The sequence below is a fragment of the Electrophorus electricus genome, chromosome 7 (genome assembly GCF_041902795.1).
Source record: "Electrophorus electricus isolate QZ-2024a chromosome 7, ASM4190279v1, whole genome shotgun sequence".
NCBI lineage: Eukaryota > Metazoa > Chordata > Actinopteri > Gymnotiformes > Gymnotidae > Electrophorus > Electrophorus electricus.
In genome coordinates this window covers 15,850,947-15,876,430 of record NC_137503.1, presented here as the reverse complement: position 1 = coordinate 15,876,430, position 25,484 = coordinate 15,850,947, and the positions used below count along the sequence as shown (strand labels likewise).

The 25,484-nt window shown below is 37.4% G+C and overlaps 2 protein-coding genes and 1 long non-coding RNA gene across 9 annotated transcripts in view; 2 read left to right on the top strand and 1 right to left on the bottom strand.

Moving 5' to 3' along the window:
- The first annotated feature begins 133 nt into the window (after nt 1-133).
- LOC145658762 (uncharacterized) lies at nt 134-15,296 on the top strand. 3 transcript variants are annotated; one of them, XR_014124617.1, is made up of 5 exons: nt 134-209; nt 359-453; nt 13,277-13,389; nt 13,518-13,586; nt 14,345-15,296. It is a non-coding gene; the product is annotated as an uncharacterized LOC145658762 (long non-coding RNA). The 3 variants fall into 3 exon arrangements; XR_014124619.1 differs by having other exon boundaries at nt 13,272-13,389; XR_014124618.1 differs by lacking the exon at nt 14,345-15,296 and having other exon boundaries at nt 13,518-13,890.
- Nucleotides 5,332-19,318, bottom strand: rbpjl (recombination signal binding protein for immunoglobulin kappa J region-like). 2 transcript variants are annotated; one of them, XM_081718125.1, is made up of 13 exons: nt 18,991-19,318; nt 17,100-17,214; nt 14,327-14,461; nt 13,544-13,614; nt 13,250-13,362; nt 12,369-12,543; nt 11,162-11,299; nt 10,816-10,928; nt 9,778-9,918; nt 9,195-9,350; nt 8,495-8,598; nt 6,030-6,320; nt 5,332-5,741 (listed from the first exon to the last, which is right to left on the bottom strand). In XM_081718125.1, the coding sequence occupies exons 1-12, from the start codon at nt 19,073-19,075 to the stop codon at nt 6,047-6,049; spliced, it is 1,620 nt and encodes a 539-aa protein (XP_081574251.1). In that variant the 5' UTR covers nt 19,076-19,318; the 3' UTR covers nt 5,332-5,741; nt 6,030-6,046. The 2 variants fall into 2 exon arrangements, with proteins under 2 accessions (XP_081574251.1, XP_081574252.1); XM_081718126.1 differs by lacking the exons at nt 5,332-5,741; nt 6,030-6,320 and adding an exon at nt 6,332-7,166.
- The window catches only part of matn4 (matrilin 4), a 24,817-nt gene continuing 16,248 nt past the window's right edge, over nt 16,916-25,484 (top strand). For all 4 annotated transcript variants that reach the window (XM_027004980.3, XM_027004978.3, XM_027004974.3 and 1 more), the window contains exons 1-6: nt 16,916-17,149; nt 21,674-21,801; nt 22,240-22,806; nt 23,078-23,200; nt 23,323-23,445; nt 24,714-24,836. In XM_027004980.3, coding sequence (XP_026860781.2) covers nt 21,729-21,801; nt 22,240-22,806; nt 23,078-23,200; nt 23,323-23,445; nt 24,714-24,836 — 1,009 coding nt within the window. In that variant the 5' untranslated portion in view covers nt 16,916-17,149; nt 21,674-21,728. The remainder of the gene's footprint in view (nt 17,150-21,673; nt 21,802-22,239; nt 22,807-23,077; nt 23,201-23,322; nt 23,446-24,713; nt 24,837-25,484) is intronic.

The window sequence follows — 25,484 nt, the reverse complement described above, 5'->3', positions numbered from 1 at the left end:
ACATGCAAAAATGCATTTCAAGTCAAAGACATTACTTGCAAATGGCTTGCCTTCAACAACAGTACTTCACAAATAAATCTGTGTATGTTCATCAGTGTACAGTATGTTTTTAACCCTGATTTTGACTTCAGGTTTTGCTCAACCAAAATTCAGGCTGGAAGCTGGACCACTGAAGTTTCAAAGCTTTGTACACCTTCCATTTGGATAAAGTTGAGTAGTAACTCTTATCATTATGTTTTGCTACTATTTTTCATTCTACCTTTTGATGGCGGAAATGTGCTATTGCAACTTGGACATGTAGACTAATTAACAGCATTCTTAATTGTAACTGATTAATTGTAACAACATTTACACCTAGATGAGGAGGAGACAAAATAAGAAGATATTTAGACAAGATAAGAAGATAGCAAAGAAGACAGTCTAGACACACACAGGACTGTGTCCTGCTGTTTGGTAAGTCAGAGGGTGTACTAAAGGAGCATAGAAGGTAACTTTTTTTAATTTTCTTAAAAACTTCCTGTCCACAAACAATTCTATTCTGCAGGTAGTGATATTTGCAGCCATTCTGTCTTGTAATTATAAAAATGTAATCAGACTTACTTTTAAAAAGATTAAAATCTTTTTTCACAACCATGTGGAGCAGGGGAAATGATATGGTGAGTGCTTACAGAGCTGTGAAATAAATGGCTGTGGAGAAGATGAAAGGGGCCACATACAGTTCTGACTGTAACATTTCTGTCCCATTTAAACTACTGTTCTGGGCTGGGGCATAAGAAAAAGGGGGAAAAAGCTGTGAAATATATCCAAGCCCACTTAAATGTGCCTTAGATATCCATACAATGCAATAATATCTCCTTTTCATGGACCCAGCTATTCTCCTGTCTGAGAATGTTATCTGATGAATGTCCTTTCCAGAGTGGACAATGATTATAAAATTAATTCTTCTCAAACTGACAAAGGAATTTTTAGAAGTAATACTCAAGAGCAGTCACTCTTGTGTCACTGTTCCTTGAAAAAAGAATGTAAGGTCTGTGTTCTGTTGGTCCAAATCTGAATTTCCCGGAAGAAACTTGATCTTCCCAGGTTTCCTCCATGTGCCCTTGAGAGCAAAAGATCAAACACTGAACAGACAATGCTTCAAGCAAACTGCACATGCTCTCTTTACTGCACAAAGAATGCAAAGTAGAAGCTAAGGACATACAACTTGGGAAGAAAAAGCTGATACTCTTTTTCCTGATACTCTTTTTCATTTGTCAGTGACTCGATCTTCAGTCTGTGTGACTGTGATTAGTATTTTGATGGTATTTTGAACCAAGATTTTCGTTGCTTCTGAGGCTGTGAAATATGCATGGATAGACACCGATGTCTGGCCACATGCTTCCTTTGGGAAAGATCAAAAGGTGTTCCACACAGCCATCTGCAGCTCCGCAACAATACAACTCTAAAATATTAAGATGTCTGCAGAAAAAAAAAATTGCATAAGATGCTTCAGTCATACTTAACTTCCTTTATCTGCATGAACACTAAAGTCTTTTATTCAGTATAATAAGCTATAGGTATGAGAGTATGTTTGCCCTTCACACATGTACCTCCGACGGGCCCTCAGATATACCCCTGAATATTAGGTCTGTGTGTGTACGTGTGTGTGCGTGTGTGTGTGTCTGTGTGCGTGTGCACATGGGGAGGTTGTATATGTGTGCACATGTGGCCGTCTCTGCATATGATTGCACGTGTGCAGCTGTGGAGGTAGAGGATAAGCTTATTGACTCTGAGGAAGGAAGGAGGCTCCCACGGGAGTAGTGGAAAGAGCCCAGGCGGTAAGTTGAGAGGAGAGTGGAAGCACAAGGCTCCGTCCAGCATTTAAGCTTACCCTTACTCTCATAACCCTTTCTAATACAACTTCAGCTCTGTATGCACTGAATCTCAGATTTTCTCAGGTCCACTGAATCAATTTTCTCCCATTGCTAATAATATTTTTCATGTATGTCACACGCTGTTCTCCACAGCTTTCAAAATAATTCTGTGAAAAATCAGATATTTTCCCACAAACAGTAATACCTCTTTGATGCTCTCACTTTGATACTATCTGATTTAAAACATACTGTGATGTGTGTGATAAAATAAAGGATTTTGTGTTGGCTTGAGGGAGGACAAGAAGTTCAACAGTTTTCTATCCCGAGATTGAAGGAAGAACCCTTTTCTGATGAGCTTGTACTCCAAAAGAGCTACAAAGCCATGCATCTCTCTGGAAGCCATTTCTTAATTTAACTTCTTGAGAAATTCAAGGGAAAAACAAAATGCAATCTGTCAAATGGATCCATACTAATTGATATCAAATAGATCTATGGTACATATGGTACATTTTAAAAATCAAATAATCTTTCAACTTCAGTATTTGATACAGGTTTCTACTGAAACCCTTTTTAAGCTAGTTTTAAACTTTACCTGCCTGAGAAGTCTTCTAGGACATTCTTGATTCAAGAGCCAAAGAGAAATGTCTTAAGGATAGCAATGCTAAGAAGATAATGAAATGTTTTAATATATGAATGAATATCATGTTTAGGATCTAATATTCAGTTGTCACTATGTAATATTTCAGAATGTGCTATAATTTGTTTTACTGTATTATTTGATACAGCCCACAAGTAAGGTGAACTATTTTGTGATGACAGGTTTATTCATCTGGAGTATATTTGCTTACCTTTTCCAGAAAATTGTGGTTGTAAAGACATTTGGGGACAACACCCAAGAATGAAAATTAGCAGCTCAAGCTGACAAAACTGCACAAGTAATTAATCAAACCATTGTTAACAAAATCCTGTCAGCACTCCAACATGGTAATTAACCACTTCAGCTTTTAGGCCTCTGTCCTGTGGTGGATCACTTTGACAAACAAAATGTTTTACCTTCTCTTGAGTGATATCCTCTGGTTAACATGGAGCATTCTTTCCATGCCTATTTCAGAGACAGAATTGTCCCCCAGATTCTCCCCCAGATTGTCCCTGCCCCTCCGACCCTAGTTACCCCTCCCCCAGCAGTCATGAGCTGAATTCACTCTTTGCTTGGTTGTATAGTTTGCATGATGGGAGAGTGGTGATGTATCAGAGAAACACATGACGAGATAATGAGAACAGGAGTGCCTTTATGTGAAGAGCTTGGAAACATGGAGACCGAAGGCCAAAGGGAAAGACATAACTGACATACTGGGTGTATGTCTGTCCAGTGAAAATCATTATACAGTATGTATTTTGTTACAGGCAGCAATATTGATGCTTATAAAGATTACATTTGGAAATGCTTAAAGGCTACCCTTCTGGTGTAATAAAAGGTGAAAAAGGTCTGAAAATTGAGGGACAGCTGAAGTGAATGAGTTTTGGGAACCTGTTAAGAGGTGGACACATGACAAAGATTAGTTGGCTGTTGTGTGCCAAGCCCAATACTCTCAAGCATATTTGCATTGGTAATTAGGAAAGGAGCCAAAGCTCTTTCAAGTCCTCCCCCAAATGCAGCCACACAATCTTATGGAGAGCGTGCCAAGTTTTCAACCTTTGATGCTGATTTCCAAAGTTTTTTTTGATCCAAACATTTTCAGGTAATTGCTGGTTTGTGTAAAACTATTCACAGACACCTCATACCAAAACAAGAGATGTTTCATAAAGATTAAAAGAGCTATGTCATTTACTTTAACAACTTTTAGCAGATGTTCTTGTCCAGAACAACTTACAAAAGTGCATTGTTATTTCTATGGAAGAAATCCTTATACAAGGACATCAAACCAGAATTTAAGGAGACCATAAAGCTAGAACTCTATCTGAAAGAATATAAACATGAATTAAGTGCCTTGCCATTGTTTGTTCAAGTGCTTCTTGAAGAGGCGAGTCTTCAATCTGTGTTTGAAAACTGCAAGGGACTCATTCCACCATCTGGGTGTTAGGATAGCCTCTTAAGGCGAGATAGTACAAGATAAGCTGTACTTGAGGCATGAAGGGTGCGAGTTGTGGTGCAGAGTGAGAGAAGTGCTTTCAGGCATAAGGTATCAGGTCCATTTTTGGCTTTGTAGGCAACCATCAGGGTTTTAAATCTGATGCAGGTGACTACAAGAAGCCAGTGGCCAGGACACAGCAGTGGCGTGATGTTTGAACACAGTAAGATTATATATAAGATGTGCAGCTGCATTCTAGATCAGCTGCAAGGATATAGTTTTGAGATGATTAGAGACTGGCTTCTTTGGAAAGAAGTGGCCAAATTCTATGCAAGACAAACCTGGATGTTCAGGTCATGCTAGTAACATGGGCAGTGAATGATAGCTGGTTGGTCAGCACCATTCCATGATTCTCAAAGGGAGTTCTCAAAGGACATAGCCAGAGCTTGGTGAGGTTTCACGAGTAACCAGAAATATGTAAGAAAATGTGTAGCCCGCTCTGACTTGCTGTCATACATCACTGCTGGGTTGAAAATGATCTGCAACCAAATTAATAAATGTTCAGTAGTGGTGCTGTGTTCAGAAACTGACCAATCGGAAATGGATGGGACGGTAGCTAATGAATTACACTTACCAACAGAGTGAGTGAGCTACAATCCATAATTTTTACTTATGAAATAAGTGTCAACAATAGCTGGGCTAGTAACTGTAATGATGGGGTGTCCAATAATGTTGCTGGTGTGTATAAGTCCTCAGTACTGCTGTGATGCTTGCAGGCTGAAGTAGTAATCATCAAATTTCAACCTCAAACATGTAGCCAGTAAATAAAATGTATCTACGTAGCTGAAACATTTACTTCTCATCTCGGCAAGCATATTTTAAACAAAAGCACATTTTTCCTTTGTTACTTGTGTGTATTTTGCTTGTGTTTATTCTTTGACAGGGTTAACATTTAATGGTATATTTAGATCTGGCCTAATGTTAATGCATAAGGATTACTTCCATGGAGAAAACAAAGCACTACTGTAAGGGATTCTGGTCAAGAGTGTCTGATAGATGCTGTAAATGTTCATGTGATATATATTTTTTATTTTACTGGACTTTTTTTTTTTTTACTGGACATTTGGGGGGCATGAGCTAAACTTTTATCACCTTGAACTTCTGTGGCTTCACAAGGTAACATGGGGGTCTCTGTGTTCACATTTAAATTACTCAGACAAACCATTTGAAGCCAATAAAAAGCACCTGAACTGTTTCACAGATACATAGGTATGACATAGGACCTTCTTCTAGTGTATCTTAGATTTACACAAAGGACACCACAGATAAAAGCAACCACACACTGTCAAAGTAAAGAAACTTTCGTGACAAATATTATTTTACATTTGTTTGGGTATTTTTATATTTAAAGCAGAGTGCAAATTTACAAACAGAGTGCAAATTAAAAGAGAACTTGACATTTCAGAAATTGTTCAGGTTCGATCTGAACATAATTACGATCTAAAAAGGCTGGCAAAAGAAGTGAATGCTTATCAAACATGTGCACGGTAGAAGTTAGTCAAGTGTTATACATTTTGTATATGCAACAAGATGATTAATTGGTCTTTGGCAAGTGATGATGGTCTTTTTATGGAGCAGCAGTCTCAGTCCAACACATGGTGATTCTATTCTCTTGTCTATGAGTAAATGACAAAGCACCTTTGTAAATCACTCTGGATAAGAGCATCTGCCAAATGCCGTAAATGTAAATGATTCCATTGGATAATAAGAATTTCTGTAATTGATTGTTTTTTCAGGTAGTTGAAGGCCTACAAGAAGTCTGGAGAATAAATAATAATTCAATTAATTCCTTACAATTATTCATTCATTATTTTCATAAAGAGTTTATACATCATTAATTTCCATGATCAATAAAAAAAATAACCTCTGTCACTTGAGGTGAAAGTGATTATAGATTATTATTTTCCCAGCATATTCGATTATTTGGAAACACATGCCACACATTACAAGCTCTTTATCCCTTATAAGTGTTTCATTTAAAGTACTAACAGAACCAAAGCATTCTGAGAGGATCATAGATGTTATGGTTAGATTTAGGTATGTGCACCTTAATTTCTGTCTGAGTCAGCTCTGCATGAATAGGTGGAAGTTAGTCCTGGTGAACTCCTGGTGTATGGTATCTATGAGCGTGTCTGAACTGGCAGCTCTCTCAGTAGTGACACAGGGTTGAGGGGAAGGGCTGTGCTCCGGGGTGTAGGTGAACACGAAAGCGCTACGGTAGATCAGCCCATCCAATCGAATCAGAGATAAGGGCACTGTGAAAGGCTGCCTGAGCCACCTCCACTCCCCGCTGAAGACTGAAATATCAGGGACTACACATAGCAAAGACCTGGGACTCCTGGACAAAGATGTTGAATGGAGTAGATACTGTTATAGCGTGAAAAGTGCTGAAAATATTAAGGTAGTTCATATAAAAAGACATATACAAAAAAGAAAATTACACAAGGTTATACAAATTCCTGAAATTGGTGCTGGCAAAAGGCTGGTTATGATACACTATTCAATGGTTTACGTTTGGTAATGCAAAATGAAAACAGAAACAAAACTTGTAGCCTTTTTTATGTTGTTTTTGCTAGTCTGTTAGTTTTTGCCAGCAGGTTGGTCTAGTAGAGACATTTCTATTCATTGACTGACCAAGTGACTGACTGACTGCTTGAATCACACAAGCAAAAGGGCTCTCAGTGCATCTTTGCAGTAGCTAGCCAGCTGGGCAACTAGCTAACACAAAACAATTAGAAGTCAACACAGCAATAAACACTTTCCTACCTGTGAAGAATCCTATCCCATTAATCATTTAATAAGGTAAGTAGTTATATGTTGATTATATCCAAAATGATTATTTTCACTAATGTTTTGCTTTATTAGTGATAGTTTGTTAGTGATAGTTTGTTAATAGTTTGATAGCTTTGATAATTGCTTTGTTAGTGATAGTTTAGGGTAACTTTCTTACTAACTGGTTTGTTAGAATAGGATGTTCATGATGATTACTGCTATAATTTTAAAACTAGCGTGTTTTGCCCCATGTGAAAATCGCTTTTCTCACCATTGGGTGGCTATGTAACATACAAGATCAGTCTCGCTTTAACATGTCTGGAAATTCTTAGCCATTGCAGACAAGCACTTTGGTTGATAATCATCTTAAGGGTAATGCTATGGTCTTTTATGAGTGAAGAGCTCTCCATTTCTGAAATGTGCATAAACAAGAAAAGCAAGGTACTTCATGGTTAACATTTATTTATCTATTGCAATAATATAATAACAATCGCAAACTACAAATTGGACTGAGGATTTGGCACTCTGTGCAGCTGTTTGACAAGATAGCAGGTCCATATGAAAGAATGCATCTTTTTCAGCATTAAGGCACAGAATGGCACTGCTTCTTTTAGAAATTTCCAAGCTTTTCAGATGTCATACTTTTGATATGTGAAGAATGCTGTGCTGTAAATGGCAGTCTGGTGAAACTAGGCTTGCCAAGCTAGTTGCCTTGTTTTGATGTATTAATGTTGAAGCCACTGCTAGGATGTCAGTTTTAAACCATGAAATCAATATAATGTAACAAACCATCAACAATGAAACCTGAATGTACAAAAATAACTTTTTAATGGACTGGAGCTAAAGAGAAATAATAATAATTATTATTACAAGACCTTCAAAATCTGTAAACCAGAAAGGAAATTACTACAACTTTAATGCTTGATAACTTGCTTATTGTTCTGACTAGGATAATATTGAAGAATTCCAGAGACATATGTTTCTGAAGCCTGAATTACAAATTTCAAGGCCCATAAACATTACTAAACCTATTTCATTAATTTTACTGGCTTATGTTATTCCAACAACCCACGTTCCTAAAGTAAGGGTTACTTCAGTGATTCACCAGTAAGCACACAAAAGAGACAGTTGTTCTTATTAGCAACTCCTATTGAAAGAGGCACAGTCATGCCAGTGCAATTTCAAATACAACTATATCACTAAACTAAATAAAATGTAAGAATGGCTTAAAGAAATTTGAAATGAAAGAAAAGAAACTTCTATATTAAGCATACTTTATAGAGTTCTAAATTACTTTAAAAAACACCCTCATTATTTTTGTCATCCATATTACGGATTAAATATATATCTATATTTTATTTACATTATTTATGAAATAAATAAAAGTTTGAGCTCCTATGTTATTTATCTCATGTGGAAACATTTGAGTTTATTGGCTACATCATCTCTAATTAGTATAGAAGGAAATATGCATCGCTTTTGTCTTGTATACAAAACAATGCACTCTTGGTTAACCTTTATGATATTTTATATGGGTGTAATTTAGAAAAGAATACAGGTTTTTTCCAACCACACTCTTACACATAATACACATATGTCAGAACTGTTTATCATCATGACATCCTGTGGTTTATGAAAGCCCTAAAGGTCATCTAAGATCTTCCATTGATACATAATGGAAAAACATGACCGTCTGTCCTTACAAATATAACATGCTACATGTTTAGATCATGTTCTTACCTGAACATGGTTTCAGCTTCCATATTCCCAAACCAGACCTTTAAGTGGGGGCTGAAGTTGTCTCCATGGAGCTCTAACATAGCTACATGGCCTCCTCCATTTAGCTACATCATAAAAAAAACAATGTTAAAAGTACTGTAGTACTGAAAGTACTGAAGTACTGTAGTACTGAAAGATTAATGAAAATCTTCTTAATTGACACAAATGAGTTGATATACGAACTCAACACATATTAGCAGAGCAAGTCATACAGTCCTCTGTATTGTATGCCTAAAAAGCTAGTGTGCATCATACACTACCATTCTGAAAGTTTTGGAATGCAGTCTGGTGCAGATATGTTGAAGTTTCCTTGAAATGGATATGGAGGTATTTTATTATTGTAGGGTACCAATTCAGACAAATGCCAGTATAGGGCATTGCAGTGGAAAAAAGAAAGGGTGAACCAAATAATTTACAGATTCAGCTCATTATTGTATAATATGGGATAAATGGAAGTCTTTCTTTTATAAACTGGTGGAGAGCACTGAATTACATGTCACCATACTTTTCTTGGGGCAGTGTAATAATCCTGGATAATCTTAAACAGGTATGATTTAGCAAGACCAGAAATGGCCAACCTTTTGCCTTGAAAAAGGCTTGTTTGCTGGATACTAAATCTTTACAACATTGCTTGAATAATGGCTGAGCAATTTTGTCTGACCTCCAGTCCATTGATGACAGGCACAGGGCTGATGGTGGATGGGCGACAGGTGAGGCTCTCGCTAAAGGTGTACTCCATGATCTCTGTACCAATAATGGTCCAACATGATCCATCATTCAGCAGCTCTCGACTGCTTTCCTTTGGACAGGGGGAGGCCTACGGGAGTATGAAAATACTAAATTAAAAATTTTTACTAAAATAAACTGAATTAAACCATCCCATGCAAATAGGACATGGTAGGCTATATGGATGTCACTGAGAATCTAATGGAAAAAAAATCTGAACCTCTTACAAGGACGAAGTGTATAAATTTTGCTGTTATTAGTTAATAATGAAATATATCTTTGGTCCATTTCCAAACACAGTCTTATAATATTCATGATCCAGCAGTACTGTAATTTCTCTATGTCTCCTTGGCTGTAGAGACAGAAATTGCCATACCACACATTTCCTCTTTGCATCAAAAGCATTTAGACACTGAGAAACTCCTTTCAGACAGGTACATCAAAACCCATTTAATGTCTTTGCTCCTGCACATGTGCATATTCTGTATGTTTCCTGTATGTTCTGAGTGTCACTTTACCTGGTACTGCAAGATTTTTTCATTGGAGAGGCAGAGGTACATGTGCTTGCTGTCCCTGAACTGTAAGGCACATTTATGAAGCTGGGACACAGGCTCGTCCACGTCTAGGCAAGCATGCTGCTTATTCACCTTACGGATGACCTTAGAGGAGAAAAAGAAGCAGTATTTAGATACAACTAAGACATTCAGTTCTGATTCACAACTCCCTCATAATCTTAATCTGGCCTAAAGAATTAGCTATATACTAGATAGCTAGTTCAGATTACTTAGCATATCCATATAAATAAAAGTGTGTTTGCTGTATGTGCTACTAAAATACATTACTAAAAGATATATGTTTTAAAAAAAAATTCATGGATTTGAGATAAATACAGCCTATAAATAATTTTCTAAGTATTCCAAGTAGTTGCTGACATATTGCTGCCACCACCTACCTTTAAAAAAAGAATTTTATGGTTGGCCAAGCATCACACTGCATGCTAAAACACTCTACCTTTAACCCCTGTTGGGCCACACAATTGCAGGACCATTACTATGAGCCTGAAAATGTCTGAACTGCTCTATGTTGCTGAGAGGTGATATCCTCTCCTGCCTTCTTGGAGAATCTCCATTTGACACATTTTCCTGAGGGATGATGATCTGCTATGATCATCTACCATCAAGACAATCATCTGCTATGACTCAGGATGAAGGCAATAAAAGCATCACAGCATGGGTTTTAGCTGATTTAAGGGATTTACTTAAATTAGTATGACCAATGTGTTTAAAGGCCAGTGGGCAAAGTCTACAGGCATGGGTGTTTTGCTTTCTGCAAATGACTGATTAACTGATAATTAACAAGCAAAGACAATGTTGAAATAAGACCTTTTACAGCATATAACGCAATTTACTTTGGTTTATTTCAGCTAAAAATCAGCCTTGACATTCATAGGAAGATTTGCTCTGAATTTTGTGTTGTTTGTCTTGTCATTTGTACAAATTCATACAGCATCTTTGCAGCTATGTTTCTGTAAAAGAGTAAAAACATGGAATGTATACCATGGGTGGCAATGCGACTCCTGAATCAGTGCATACCAGTTGAACCACACAACCATAGCATATATAACTCTCACACACAGAGTAATCACTGTGGTCAGCCTGCTGCTCCTCCACTTCAGAGAGAGAGAGAGAGAGAGAGAGAGAGAGAGACACAGAGAGAGAGAGAGAGAGAGAGAGAGAGAGAGACACAGAGAGAGAGAGAGAGAGAGAGAGAGAGAGAGAGAGAGAGAGAGAATGAAAGTAAAAGGGCTCATAAATGATACAGAATACATACCAGAGACAGACAGTAAAACAAGTTACATGGATTATAATTAATCCATTAGTGAGAGAATGCTGGTATTCAGACCTAGAATGACAGTAAAAGCAGTCCATTGTCTGGCACTGGCCACAAAAGCTCCACCCTCCACAGCAAGGTACCGTGTACTGACTGTTTGAGATCTCAAGCGGTTAAATAATGATACTCTGGAACCTGATGAAATACATACTGAACACACACAGAGAAACATACAATAGACACATAAGCAAAGTTAAACATACGCATATACATACACTCTCTCAGGCAAACAGCAATGACTAAAGCAGCATGGCCAAAGCCAGCCTGCACTCATTGTGTCACTTTCCCACCAGAAGGTGAGGAATTCAGCATCACTTCACTGCCACTCAGAAGTCTACAATACTTCTTTTACTTCTTTCTTTTCCTGAGGTTCTTTTGGAGGACTCGACAGCCACTGCCAACAGAACGAGCCTTAACAGTATGTGGCTTAAGATCAAATGGTCATAGGTTAAATGCCCGACTGACCTCTTTGGTGCAAGGTCAGGTTTGTCCAAGGATTTGAACAAATATTTTTTCTTCTTCTTTTTTCCTTTTTTGTCAAAACAAGTTTTAAATGGTTTGCAGAACATTAAGCCATTCGAAAAAGAAAACCCACTATTAATGAGAAACATAGTGTACTGAAGTCTATCTTTGTTTTTTGCAGAAGAAAAATCCATCCAGGTATAAGAAATAAGTAAAAGAGTGCACTATAAGTTAACAGGGAATATTAATTTTCCAGTTCTCTAAGATATAATTTTTTCAATTATTATAGCAGACATCATTTTAAACATTGAATCTGGTTATAAGTGGTTTCTAAATAGACACTCTGTCATAAATATTAATCTTAATGAAGTCGGTTAGAAATCTCTTATATGGCTGAGGATCAGATCTCCTTCTCCATCATGACTTGTGTATTCTATAAAAATATGAATGAAATAAAAAAATTACAATTTAGCCTATATGACTTGGTCAGTAGAAATCTTAGCTATGGTGTTTGATCAGGGGTACACAGAGTTATCACTGTTAGAATAGGAAATCTGTGAACTGCTTGAAATAAATTTGGTCCTACAATTACGCATACAATTAAAAGCAAATGAGTGAAAAAAAATCAATTAACATGCCTAATCAGTTTTTTGTGACTCTTTTCCTATGTTATGTCTGAAATTGTTATTTTGGACATAATTTAGGCAAGAATTACATGTCTCCACTAGTTTATTCACATACATACACAATGACTCACAGTCTGCATTCTTCATGGACTGCCTCTTCTGTGATGGTTTGGAAATGACTTTAATAAGTCCACTTTGGAAAGAGCCAATCTGCTGCCCTCCATTGTGAAACAGTCGGAGCAGCAAACGGAAGTGTTTCCTCTTATCCGTATCTGAGATATACAGAGTCTTAGCACAGGCAAACATCTGAGAAAGAAAAGAAAAGAAAAGAAGAGAAAAGAAAAGAAAAAAAACTGTTCAGGTTCACCATGTGAATGGCACATTTACTAAGTTTGAAAAAACACATTTGCCACCTTAGGAATTATTTGTCTTAAGTATTAAGAATCTGAAGCACTACAAAAGTGCAATTTTGACTGAGAACTTTGAAAATCATCTAGAACACTAGAAGATGGGGACAGGAAAACCAGTGCTTGACTTTAACAAAATTTAGAGAGTGGTGGGTGTGGTACTCAACAGTAATGGAAGCTCATGTACCAGAAGCACCAGGTGCTACCTCAAGTTATGAAAACAGTATTAGGTGGTTTGAAGCTATATCCACTGTTAAGTAAAAGGCCTGCTAAGAGGTAGCTTTAGGGCACAGGACTTCAAAAGAAATCACTCTTGAAGAAGTCTAATAAGTGGGTTGGAGTGGGGTAGAGAAGCCTACTGACCATTTTGTTGAGTGTCACTGTATTTCAAATGAATATTTGTCTGGAAGTAAGACATCAGTAACAAGCAAGCGAAAAAGTAAGACATAGGAGTTTTTCCAACTCCTAATGTTTCATAACAGTTGGCAACCAATAATGTTTCATATGGTTGGATGTCCAACTGAATCTTTAAACAGTGCAGTCATGTTCAGTTATCTTCACAGGATTACTCTGCTTTGATCTTAGATCTCATTCTGCTGTCTTACCTTGTCTGTTTGTTCCTCGAAGCTTAGCTTGAAGCCATCTGCCTGTGACCCTGGAGAGCTGTCCAGACCCATATACCCACACAGATGATGGCTAGACTCACTGAGACCTGATCCTGGTGAAAAGTAGACAGAGAGAAAAGGTCATATGCATTTAAAATCCCTTTCCAAGCATGTGGCATGAATTGGATGTCAGTCAATTTTGATCACCTCAAGTGCTAGCTAATGTTATTTAATGTAGATAATAATATAGTAATCGTATTTATTCCAGAACCATGGAAATGACAGGGACAGCACCTTTGAGATGCTCTTGCCTGAGATTCCATCCTGGGCCACAAAGGTACACACATGGAGGAGGACAGAAAAATCTATTAACACACACAAAAACACTACAATTACCTGTGAACATAGGTACACTTCTTGCATTGGACATTTACGCAGGTGGGTGACATACAGAAATGTGGCACATGTGACTCTGGCTCAGTTAGTTGTATGACATGGTTAAAGTGTATGACATGGAAGACACCATAATGACAAGTGACATTTTTAATACCCTGCAGTACTATAGCATTTTTATTCTGTATCATTCTATATCTATATACCAATAGAATTGTAAAATTGTTCATGATGATCTGTAATACTCAGTCTTGTGTATGTAGCCTAATGAATAAGGAATTCCAGAACAAATTGTGCTTGACTGACATCTGTGAATATTCATACTAACCCTTCATGTGGATGCATTTTATGTCAGAACCTGGCCCCGTGTCATGTCATCTTATGTCAGAACATGGCCCTGTGTCATGTCATCTTATGTCAGAACATGGCCCTGTGTCATCATATGGCAGAACATGGCCCTGTGTCATGCCACTATGTTTCCCTTTCTTTTGGTCACATAGTCAATGGAATTAAAACAAAACCTACTCCAAGTATTTAACAAAACCCAAAACATTTGGGGCTTCCATAATTCAGTTTAGACTACAAAAAGGTTCAGAGATCTCAACCTGTTCTTGACTAAGACTAGACTAATTTCAAGCAATCATAAAAGAGTAGGAAGTGTGAACTGAAGAATCTACTTCTCACCGTTTCTCGTTGCCATAGGACTTCTGAGCAACTTTGGCATGAAGGATGAGCACTGATTGGTCTGGTCTGAACTGCAGGTACTGTCTCACCGACTCTCTGGTTACCCTTGGTAATGAAGAGCAACTTTGTTCCACCCTATGAATGTACAAGACTTTTATTTTTTAAATTCAGGTCAAAATTAGCAAACCACGTTTATCCCTATTCAACCAACCAGAAAGATTTGCATTCTATTGGCTGTATGAGGACCAAGTTCAGATCAGAATTAGAAAAATACAGTTTATCCTCATACAACCAGCCCTCAAAAGGCTCTAGCAAAAGTTTGGTCAGAAACTTATCCTGATTTGTTGAACTGGAAACAGGCCATTCAAGCTCCAGTACCAGAAAGACCTGCATTCCTTTGGTCAGTGGTGGTTAACTGACTGATGCTGCATTTTGTAAAAAGAGACTCTCATTCTACCCTTTCCTTTAACGTGACTGGCAATCACAAGGCTGGGTGCTTTTTACTGGCAGACCACTGTAAAAATATTTTTTTCAAGGAAACTATTCAGTAATGGAGGCTATCATGCTAGAATATACAAAAATTCAAGTGTTTGCTGTGAAAGCGTCCTCATTTTGTCTAGAACTCCTGAAAATAAAACAGCTGGTGACTGATTAATTTCAAGCTTTTCTACAAAGTCAAATGCATTCATATAAAAAACTAAAGGGATGTATCCATCTTTGTTTTGACTTAGCTAACACTCGTTATGAAGTGTTATTGCTAATGTCACTTGCTTAATGTCAGGAATGAATGAAATCATTAGACAAAAATATATAGATTGATTGGTGCTAACAAAAGCAGATGTTTTGCTGTTTTATGATATAATTTCCGAATGTGGTAAAACTGGTCCAATTTTACTGAGATTCTACTGAGTGTATCACCACATCCTAGTAGTGGAATGTGGTTTGTAAATTTGTGGCTTGAATAGAGAAAATGAATAAAGAGAAAGTGGGAGAGGGAGAGAAAGAGAGAAAGCAAACCCTCTGAAATGACAAACTCTATGGTTTAAGGGTCTTAATAAATGAATATGTAATGAACCATTGTCTGGCTTTTTGCCTCAGTACATTAAACTGTTTGAATATCTAAAACAAAACTGATTTTTATATTATTCATATTCTATGATCTTACAAACTTATTTATGTTGTCATTAATGGATAATTTCCCTTTTCTTAATCCATACTTTAAAATTACCATTTCCATCATTTATAACTGCAATTAGAATAATCTCACCAAATGTTTTCAACTCATATCACATTTTAAATGCTGCTTCTCATCATTTTAGCTACAATCACAGCCCAATCTTGCTGTGTTTTAGCACTATAAAGATTTAAATTTACCTGCTGATTTTATTCAAAGCAACTTACAATTCTGACTGAACACAAATTGAGCATTAAGGGCCTCAGACAGGTTCCCAACAGTGGCAACTTGGCAGTGGTGAGGCATGGGCTGGCAACTTTCTGAATACTAGCCAAGTTCCTTTACCACTGAGCTACCATGAAGGATACTATTTCTCAGCAGCTCAACACATTACAATGGAGTGATTATTCAAAAACTGTAATAAACTTTTTGAAAATTGGAACATCACAGTATTCATTTTATGTTTATTTAAAATACATGAAAAGTAGTGTGCCTTAATGCCATATTTTTCTATCTTCTTGCAGTTGCTCTCAACAATTTGTAAAGTTCTGTATGATTACAGAAGTCTGATAAAAAGGGTTTTGAATGCTTAAATGGTTGCTACATTTGGACTGTGTTTAAGCCCACTGATACTACACAGGAGCATGTTTCTTATGAACAACTCTATCAGCAGGACTGTTATGGGAAGCAGCTATTTTACTAAGGTATGGTTTGAAAAAAGCAAACCTGTTCTTTAATTTAGGATCTTCCAAGCAAGTTATGAGGTTCAAAGGACAGAACTTTCTACACAGGTATTTTACACTCAAAGCACACCACAGACATCCTGAATTCCTAAGGTTGATTATATTCTAGCCCTCAAGAAAATGACCTTGCCAAATGTTTAAAAGGGTTTACACTGAAACACCTCATATGTGATACTGACCAGACAAAAAGTCCTCAACTGAAAATAAGGAAGAAACATTTCGACAAACTAATCTCACAGGTTAGAACTGAGAAGATGATTTACTAATCAAGCAAAAGGTCTATAGGTCAACATAACATAACACAACACAACACAACACAACACAACACAACACAACACAACATAACATACAACACAACATAACATAACAACATAACATAATATAATATAACATTAAATGACATTACATCCCAGGTCACTTGGATTCAATCTTGGATGAAAATACCAGATTCAAGTGACTCTCTCTAGCTCAATATAAACAAACATTCCATATACCATGTATTTCTCAATATGGAATAACGTATTCGCGCGCTTTCATACTCCTTGTGCTTTCCTCTCGAAAGAATGAAGATTGTACTGTTCCAATTTCAAAAGGGGTGGGCCCACGTTTTAACATGCTCCCCAGTTTTAATACCAGCCTAATATCTGGAATTCATTCTGTCTCTGTAACAGACAAGTGAGAACTCTGGTAAAGAGAAGATTGTTTTGACTTCTGCCCAGTCTATTATCGAACCACTGACGCATAATATTTGGGTAATTTTGGTGCTGTTTGGAAAAAGCCGGACACTTTTATCAGCTGCCGTAGGACACGTTATATCAAGACCAACGGGGAATTTGTGTGCGCGAAAAGAGGTTACCTGTCCCATCCTGGCTGCTGCGTCTCAGGTCTTCCTTGAAAATCGCCGAGGTGGGTAAGCGATGTTTCAGGTGTATAGAGGTATGAAGCGCCTAGTGGGTCCCCGGGCAACAACCCTGAAAAACAACGAAACCTTTAACTTTTTAAAATTATTGCTGGCAAAGCGGTATCATCACATGAAATAGATCTGGCTTACTCGAATGATCATTGATGCATGCAACAACGCAACGAAATATATAGGTTGTCCTTCGCACGCGAATTTATTTTTCAACGAAACATCTTTTAAGTCTAACAGACGAAGTAAACTGAATAGCAACATTGTAAAAACTTTACAATTTACAGACGTATTGTAGTTAATGGTGCTTGTCATATAGATAGTCAAAGAACAGCCTACTCCTATGTATCCGAGTAAATATGTAGTTATCTATGCCTAATTCCTGATTAGGCCTTGGTCATTAGTAATTATTGATACTGATATTACCTAATGGTCATAACTGATATTGACTGGTAGACATCTTGACTATCTTCATTCTCTCACTATAGCGGACCTCTATAGTCAATAAGGAATATAAAGACAACATATTATCTCTGTGAGAAATTGAATTTTTAATAATTTTACTGTAAATTAATTGTTTTGCTTATTTGTATTTTTTTGCCCTAATTATTAGACTACTTTAACACAGATTAACGTTCATTAAATATAATTTCAGAAAATAAATGCAAATTATAATGAAAATATAATTATAAATATAATAATATAATGACAAACTCTCACAAAGAGGATTTCTACCTTCTAAATATGGAAACTTCATATATGTAGCTAAGCTACATATGTCTCAGCTCTGAGAAATGTCTTGTTTCCTATCGCTTGTCATCCAGCTTCATTATGCATATTTAAATTGAACACATACTCTCTAAATCTGATGCACCAACACCCACATAAAAGTATATATAAAAAGATCTCTTTCTGTACTCTGACAGAACTGTGCCTGAAGGTTTCTAAGCATTAAGAAATGCTCATGTTTAATCACCTCAAGCTGACAATTGGAGGCTGAGGGTCTGGCTGACAGAAAAAAAACCCAACCCACCATGTGGGATCAACTACATGTCTTTATTTTGCCAGCTCTTTCTTTATATTTTTGTGGCTCTCCAGTGGGGCCACTTAACAGCATTGGATTGCATAGGGTGATCCTAGACCGGCTGTTAAGACCACTACCATATTAGGCGTGCAGTGGCTGGCTGGAGACAAAGCCACACAGTAAAACTCCTATCAGTAGCAGAGCTCTACATCTGCTTCTAATCCCTCGCTAACAAGAAGCTGCTGTTTCCTAACCTTAGGTCTGCTATGAAGCTGTCAATCAAACTCATGCAACATAAACCTAGCTCTCTGATTCTCCATGGTGACCCACCTCCCCTGCCCTCTTAATACCATTTCCATCCTTTTCTCCTTTTTTCTTCTTCCTCCAGTGCCTCTACTTTACCCTCCCCCATACAACCTCAGAGTGTTTAGAATATATATTCATCATTTTACAAATTTCTAGTTAAATTCCTCACTACTGCTCATATAATTCTTTAAAGTAGCTAACCATTATTGTCTATCACCAATTGATGAAAAGCCATTAAAGTATTGACAAAAATGATTAAAAATGGATGTTGAATACAAGTACTGAGGCCACATTTGCCTGGACTGATGTTTACACTAACTCACAAATAGAACCTGAAAAGGTCTGGGCTCGCTTTCCCTAAAATTTCATAACCTTAAAAATCACATTAACAGTTCTAGTATGTCTTTTCAGTAATATTCTATTATCCTAAAATGATGCTTCATCTACAGTGCTTTCGGGAGACTCATGCCTGTATCAAGCCTGTGCATTAGGAATGCTGTCACTCACCAGATTCTCTCTCAGCTTCTCTTTGGTTATGCATGTCTCTCAGCAGTGTCCCAGTGTCTTCATACACTCTTTCACCCCACCACATGCTCTGCTGAAAGGCCCTCTATGACTTTCTACATATGATTCAGCTTTCTCTGAACTGCATGAGGCATTTAGATGGTGACTTTGTCTGCCCGGTCTGCTGCTCTGGTTTTGATATTAAACTCTGGGCGGTGTTATCCTCTGGACATGTTTGCTTTTAGAGATAGCAGTCTGTGCTCAGGTGTGAGGTTCTCATGCCACCCTTTGAGTTGCAAACAATAGCTGATTCAAATAAATACAAGGACTAAGTTCCAAATAGTAAAGAATAATTAATGCTTTTTTTGTTTTTAGGATTTTGGCACATTTAATTAATTCTTTTCTTTGATGGTATGGTTTTAAAACATTTATTTATACAATATGTTTAGCAAAGCTTTTAAAGTCTAAATGAAATGATACATATACTTTCTTAATTAGAACATTCATATTAATACTTTCAGCTGCTTCTTTGTGCAGTAGGTGAGAGGATGTGCAGTAGGGGTTTTGAACTCCTACTCGTGTCTGTGGGAGATATTATTCTGAGACAGAGGTTGCTTTACTATCTCCCTTCCCAAAGGAGCGTGGAGTGTCCAGGGCCATTACTTTCAGCTTGGCAGTAAGCATTTGCTGTTTCTTTACTTGAATTTTCTGTGGGGAGTTTGAGGAGCATTTTTGTTCCTTTCAAAGTTTTTGTTCCTTTCAAAAAAAGTTATTTTTGGAGAAGCTGTTTTAACAAAACACTCTTAGAATGACACTCATTTATGGCTAGAGCAACATTTCAGGAATATGTTATTTTTTTGCCTCTTAAACCTGCCTTGGATATATTTAGTACATTTCTGGGAGCTGAAAAAAAAAGTGATACATTGCAATCTTTGCTTTGTTTAGACCATCGAAAAACAAATTCTAAACCCAGAGTATGCCTATTGTTTAGAAATTGGCCAGACAGGATTTGAGATGATTTGAATTCATCTTTTTTGAGTGTTGCTGTATGTCTTAGTTTGCTGTTCATGCTATTCAGTTTGCTCTCTATGTTCCCTTGTGCTTTTTCATTTTTAAAGTCTACATTTCCTACATTATCTCTTATGTGGCACAGTTGTACATTATTACCAGGGATCATCCAGTGCACATCCAGTGACTTTGCAGATACCTGTCTGTAACATTTGACAGAATAGCAAAAACAAAACCATTTGGGCATATTATACAAATATATATCATTAGAGTTTAGCTGTAATAATCTTTGTATAGTAGCTGTAAGTGAAAGTCAGATTTTAGTAAACTGCAAATTTTAACAAATCCTCCCTTTGCTTCCTAAAGACTAGTGTCCATAAACCTTTCAAATGTGACGTGATGACTCAGACAGCTGAAAGATACAAGTGAACAAAACTATAATCATTAAAACACAAGTAGCCAGATCAATTACATATAAAATAAGGAAAACAAACACTAGGATGGAAAAAAATGGAGTGGTGCTATACAGTAGATTCTAGCAATGCAGAAATGAAGAAAAAAATCATTATAAATCCTCCGTGGTCAGTAATCAGGGTAGGCAGAGGACTAAGGGAAGACATGCCCATTCCATCAGATGGGTGGAGAAAAGTGCGGAAGAATGAGGTTTACAAAAAAAAGAGCATGAGCAAAATCTCTCATCATCCAAGGGTAACTTAGACTAATGATTGTCTGTCTTTACTAGGTTACTGTCAAGGTAAAACAAAATATTGTAAAATAATCTATACATGTAGTCCCCAATTCCCCAATAAAATCCAAAAGAATCAGAATATTACATTAAATTTTGGCAGAATTACAACTGCATACCAAAGTATTAAATCTTAAATTCTAATTTCTCTGAAAATGTGTATAACACTCACATGTGTATAATGAATGTGGACTTCAGCAGCCTTCAGCTCACAGAAGGTTATCTTGACATGAAGCACACACTGGGGTCTGTTGTAGCAGCAGTACACATGGGGAAAGAGGTCTGGATGCTGTGCAGAGTTTCACCTGAGACCCAAAGTCTCAGGTAATTACCAAAGCTGATTTGAAGCTGTAGCATTCAAAAAAGGCAAGAAAGGAATGGCAGATGGTCTGAGGACATTTGTTTAAACACCAGTGAGATAAAATGATTGCCAAGTTTGAAGTAATGGATAATTCTAACTGTCTGGTGATGAGGTATATCATCACAGATTAACTTAGCCTTTTAAGATCTGGCAAGCACATAATATAACTGGCACACACACACACACACACACACACACACACACTCACACACACACAGGTTTTTAGACTCTAACAGCGATACCCCTTCCCAGACCTATAGAAGAAAGAAGTGTGTTTATAAAGACTGGTGTAACTGGCAATATGCCTTTTACTACCTAAACTTCCCAGACGTTGGTATTTTCCTCTAATTACATTGCAATGTGTTTGAACTAGCAGCCTGCACTCATGTAAACAGTTCAAACAGTGAATAGTCCCTCTGCGTTAACAGCACCTGTTTGGAGCAGTTGCCATGGATGCTGTAGCCAATCTGTTTGTCGTGGTTGTTTTATGGCAGCACCAATGTCTGTCCCTAAAATGTAAACGCTGTGCTGTGATCTGGAAAGCTCGCTTTCAGTCTCTCACCCCCTTCCAGGCTTAAGGCAGAACTGATTACACAGCACGTCCGAGGCCAGTATCGAGTGCCCAAAATGAGACGGCTGTTTGTATGCGTTGGCGTGCTGCTGGCTTTAGTGGCTGTCATGGAAGCGAGGCCCAAAACAGGTCAGCATAAATCTCATAGTCATACACCACACATCACTGGAATTGCTATTGGATGTCACCTGCACAAAACTGTCCAAACTACACTTAGGCTGGGTTGCCTTGCTGACAGCAGAGTAAAAACATTTGAAGTGGATGATGAATCAGTATAGGAATGGTAGCTTTAAATTCCACATTAAGATTTCATATATAATAGCAATTTGTTTAGTCTCAATTACATTGGAGGCCTAGTCTTAAAAATTAAATGAACTGAGAAATAATGTATACTGATGCTATAGTACCTTACTCCATACTCCATTTTTACCTCAGCAATCATTCAACTTGTATTCATATTAGATTATACTTTTCTCTTGTTGCACTCCATAAAATATGACCAGAATATAGCAGAAACTGCTAAACCTTCCTATCTCCTCCTCATTAGCTTTTTTCTTGCTTTTACAGCTGAAGATAAAAAGTGTAAATCTGGCCCGGTTGACCTCGTCTTTATCATTGACGGCTCCCGTAGCGTCCGTCCTCATGAATTTGAGACAATGCGCAAATTCATGATCGACATCATTCATGAGTTGGACGTCAGCCTGGACACTACCCGTGTTGGCGTTGTGCAATACTCCAGCCAAGTCCAAAATGTCTTTTCCCTCAAAGACTTCACAACCCACGAGCAGATGGTTAAAGCCATTAACAAGATTATCCCATTGGCTCAAGGCACGATGACCGGACTGGCGATTCGTTATGCCATGAACATAGCCTTCTCCAATGCGGAGGGAGCCCGGGCCAATGTCCCTCACGTCGCCATCATTGTGACTGACGGTCGACCCCAGGACCGCGTGGCTGAAGTGGCAGCTGCTGCCAGAGAGTCTGGGATCGAGATCTATGCCGTGGGTGTGGCCAGAGCGGACATGACATCCCTGAGAGCCATGGCGTCCCCACCCTTTGAAGACCATGTGTTCCTTGTGGAGTCCTTTGATCTGATTCACCAGTTTGGAATCCAGTTTCAAGACAAGCTTTGCAGTAAGTCAGCCTCCCTTAAAATTGTGTTCCTCAAATTTAACAAATCTAGACTCTTATACTCCCACACAGTTGTCTCCCTGCATTTTTGTAGTTCTGGAACCACACTTTTTTCTTATAATCAATCCCAGTCAATTGTCTTAATCTGTTTGCCCTCTATTGTTGTGTGGCTCCAAACTGGGTGGATTGTTATGAATAGAATCAGGAGGACATCTAATACTTGAATCGTTTTCCTTGGTACCTTCAAGTACTAAATTGTGTCTTGGTTTTGCAGAAATAGATATTTGTATTGAGTCGGACCATGGCTGTGATCATATCTGTGAGAGCTCTCCTGGCTTCTACCATTGTCTCTGCCTGCCAGGGTACACACTGAACGAGGATGAAAAGACTTGCACACGTACGTACTTCTAAACATTTAGGCTTCAGAATGCAGACTGAATCTTTTTTTTTTGTCTCTTTTAAAGAATTTGATGTAATGTTATGACTGTATCAACACTATGGCATGTGTGTCCCCTATAGCCATAGATCTGTGCACTGAGGGGAAACATGACTGTGAGCAGATCTGTGTTAGCTCTCCTGGTTCTTTCACCTGTGAATGCAATACTGCCTATACACTCAATGAAGACAAGAAGTCCTGCACAAGTTGGTGACACACAGACACCAGGGGTCAATCAATGTTGTTACTGTTCATCATTACCTAAGCATACATTTACATGAACACACAAGCACATACAGCACACACACACACACACACACACACACACACACACACACACACACACACACTTACACAAGAAATCAGTGTACATACACAGAGATGTATGTTCATACCATTCGTTAACGTACTGTCATGTTACATAATTTCATAGAAAGACCAAAAGTACTACTTGATGTGTGAACCAAAGGAAACATTTTGTAGTTTCAGGGCTGTGGATATCCCAGTCATTTGAAACAATAGCTTTTGACATGCTGTTAAATTGAATATTTAATATATGGACTTTATAGATTTTAATAGATTTTTATATATGAACCCCATTCAGGTTGCTAACTTTGTGATAGAAAACATGCAGTCTCCTGCTGCTTTATTTCTTTAGATTTGAAGTATACTATAAAGAATTCAAACTACTAAACTTTAACAATTTAGCCTAGCAAACATGGAACAGTTTAGCTCTGAAATAACTCTTAATGAGTACAAGTGTATGTGAACAGATGATTGACAAAACTACTTAAAATCAGTTTTGCATGACTTTCAGTGGACATCACTGAGGTTAATCAGTTATTGTACACTATGCTGCTTTCATGATCAGGATCAAGACATACTGTATATTCACACATACAAGAAGTGTAGTTATATAGTACATTTTTGGCTGCGGGACTCTTCTTTCAATCCCAAACTCAGAAGAAGTTGAAGCATTTCTTTATGGTGTAAGGTCACACCTGATATCTTAAAGTATCCTAAAATTGGATAACCTACAAAATAAGGTTTGACACTAACTGCTAATAACTTTGCTAATACATTTCTGACAGTTAATTCATACCCTTTTCTGGATGATGTGGATGCTTTTGGGAGGGCCTTTCTGTTTTAGCTTTTTGAGAATAATATAGTTTATTTTCCTTATAGTATTCACCTTTTAACATACCATATCATATTTCAGAGGTGAATATATGAGAAATAACTGTTCTAAATACATCTTTCCTGAGGCTTGAGGGGTTTGGATTTTGCTTTGCTTAAAATGGCTTGCTAGAAGCATTTAAAGTCTTTTCAGCATGAATTCCATTTTGTCGAAAAAGAGGCCATGTATGGCTTCACTGAGAGATTAACTGAAATATACACTTACCACGGTTTGCCTTTTTTCATAGTTGTACAAATGTCTCATATAAAAACTATTGCTTTTCTTGGCCTATTTCAGTGATTGACTACTGCTCATTTGGGAATGATAGCTGTGAGCACAAGTGTGTCAGCATCCTAAACGGTTTTAATTGTCAATGCAAGGAGGGATACACACTCAATGATGATAAAAGGACCTGCACAAGTTAGTGGCTTTTTTCTGCTTTTATCCAATGAGCACATATATTGGTATCAAGATACACCATTTGGTGAATATATGCTACAATGTAAAGCGAGTGGAACAAATAATGGAAACAACAAAGGGGGGAGGTTTTGTTTTGTTTGTACTAGATGTGAGTATATGTAGGGATTTCAAGTAAATGTTACTGCTCAACACACACACACACACACACACACACACACACACACACACACACACACACACACACACACAATAAATATATTTCAGCATCAGCCAAAAATAGTGTTGCAATGCAAGAACAAAGATTTCATTATCTATGTGTATATGTGCAAGGTGGTTGACTAAGAATAAATGCTTGTGAGCTTAGCTTAGTTCTTTGTTATATTTGCTACATTTCTACATGGTCTTGCACATGATGCTTCCTGAGATTATTCCTGTTATTCTCTTAATACAAACTTTGTTCATCTTCAACCTAATACAAATAGTTCTTAAAACAAATGTCTACTTCATTTGATACAAATAGTACTAGCTTCTTGCAGTCAGGAGATTTTTATCACAAAAAGATATGAGTCTGGTTTATGATTTATTCTCTAGGTGCTTGATTTTAGTGATTTAATTAGATTGGTGATTGGGTCGTATTTAAGGTTTAGT

Excerpts from the sequence above, each read along its gene's own strand:
- rbpjl (XM_081718125.1), bottom strand. The coding sequence starts at position 19,075 with ATGTGGTGGGGTGAAAGAGTGTATGAAGACACTGGGACACTGCTGAGA. Across the intron at positions 13,615-14,326 it reads TCCTATGGCAACGAGAAACG|ATTTTTCTGTCCTCCTCCAT; the intron begins GTGAGAAGTAGA and ends GTGTGTTAATAG. Across the intron at positions 6,321-8,494 it reads GAAGCTGAAACCATGTTCAG|GAGTCCCAGGTCTTTGCTAT; the intron begins GTAAGAACATGA and ends ATCTTTGTCCAG.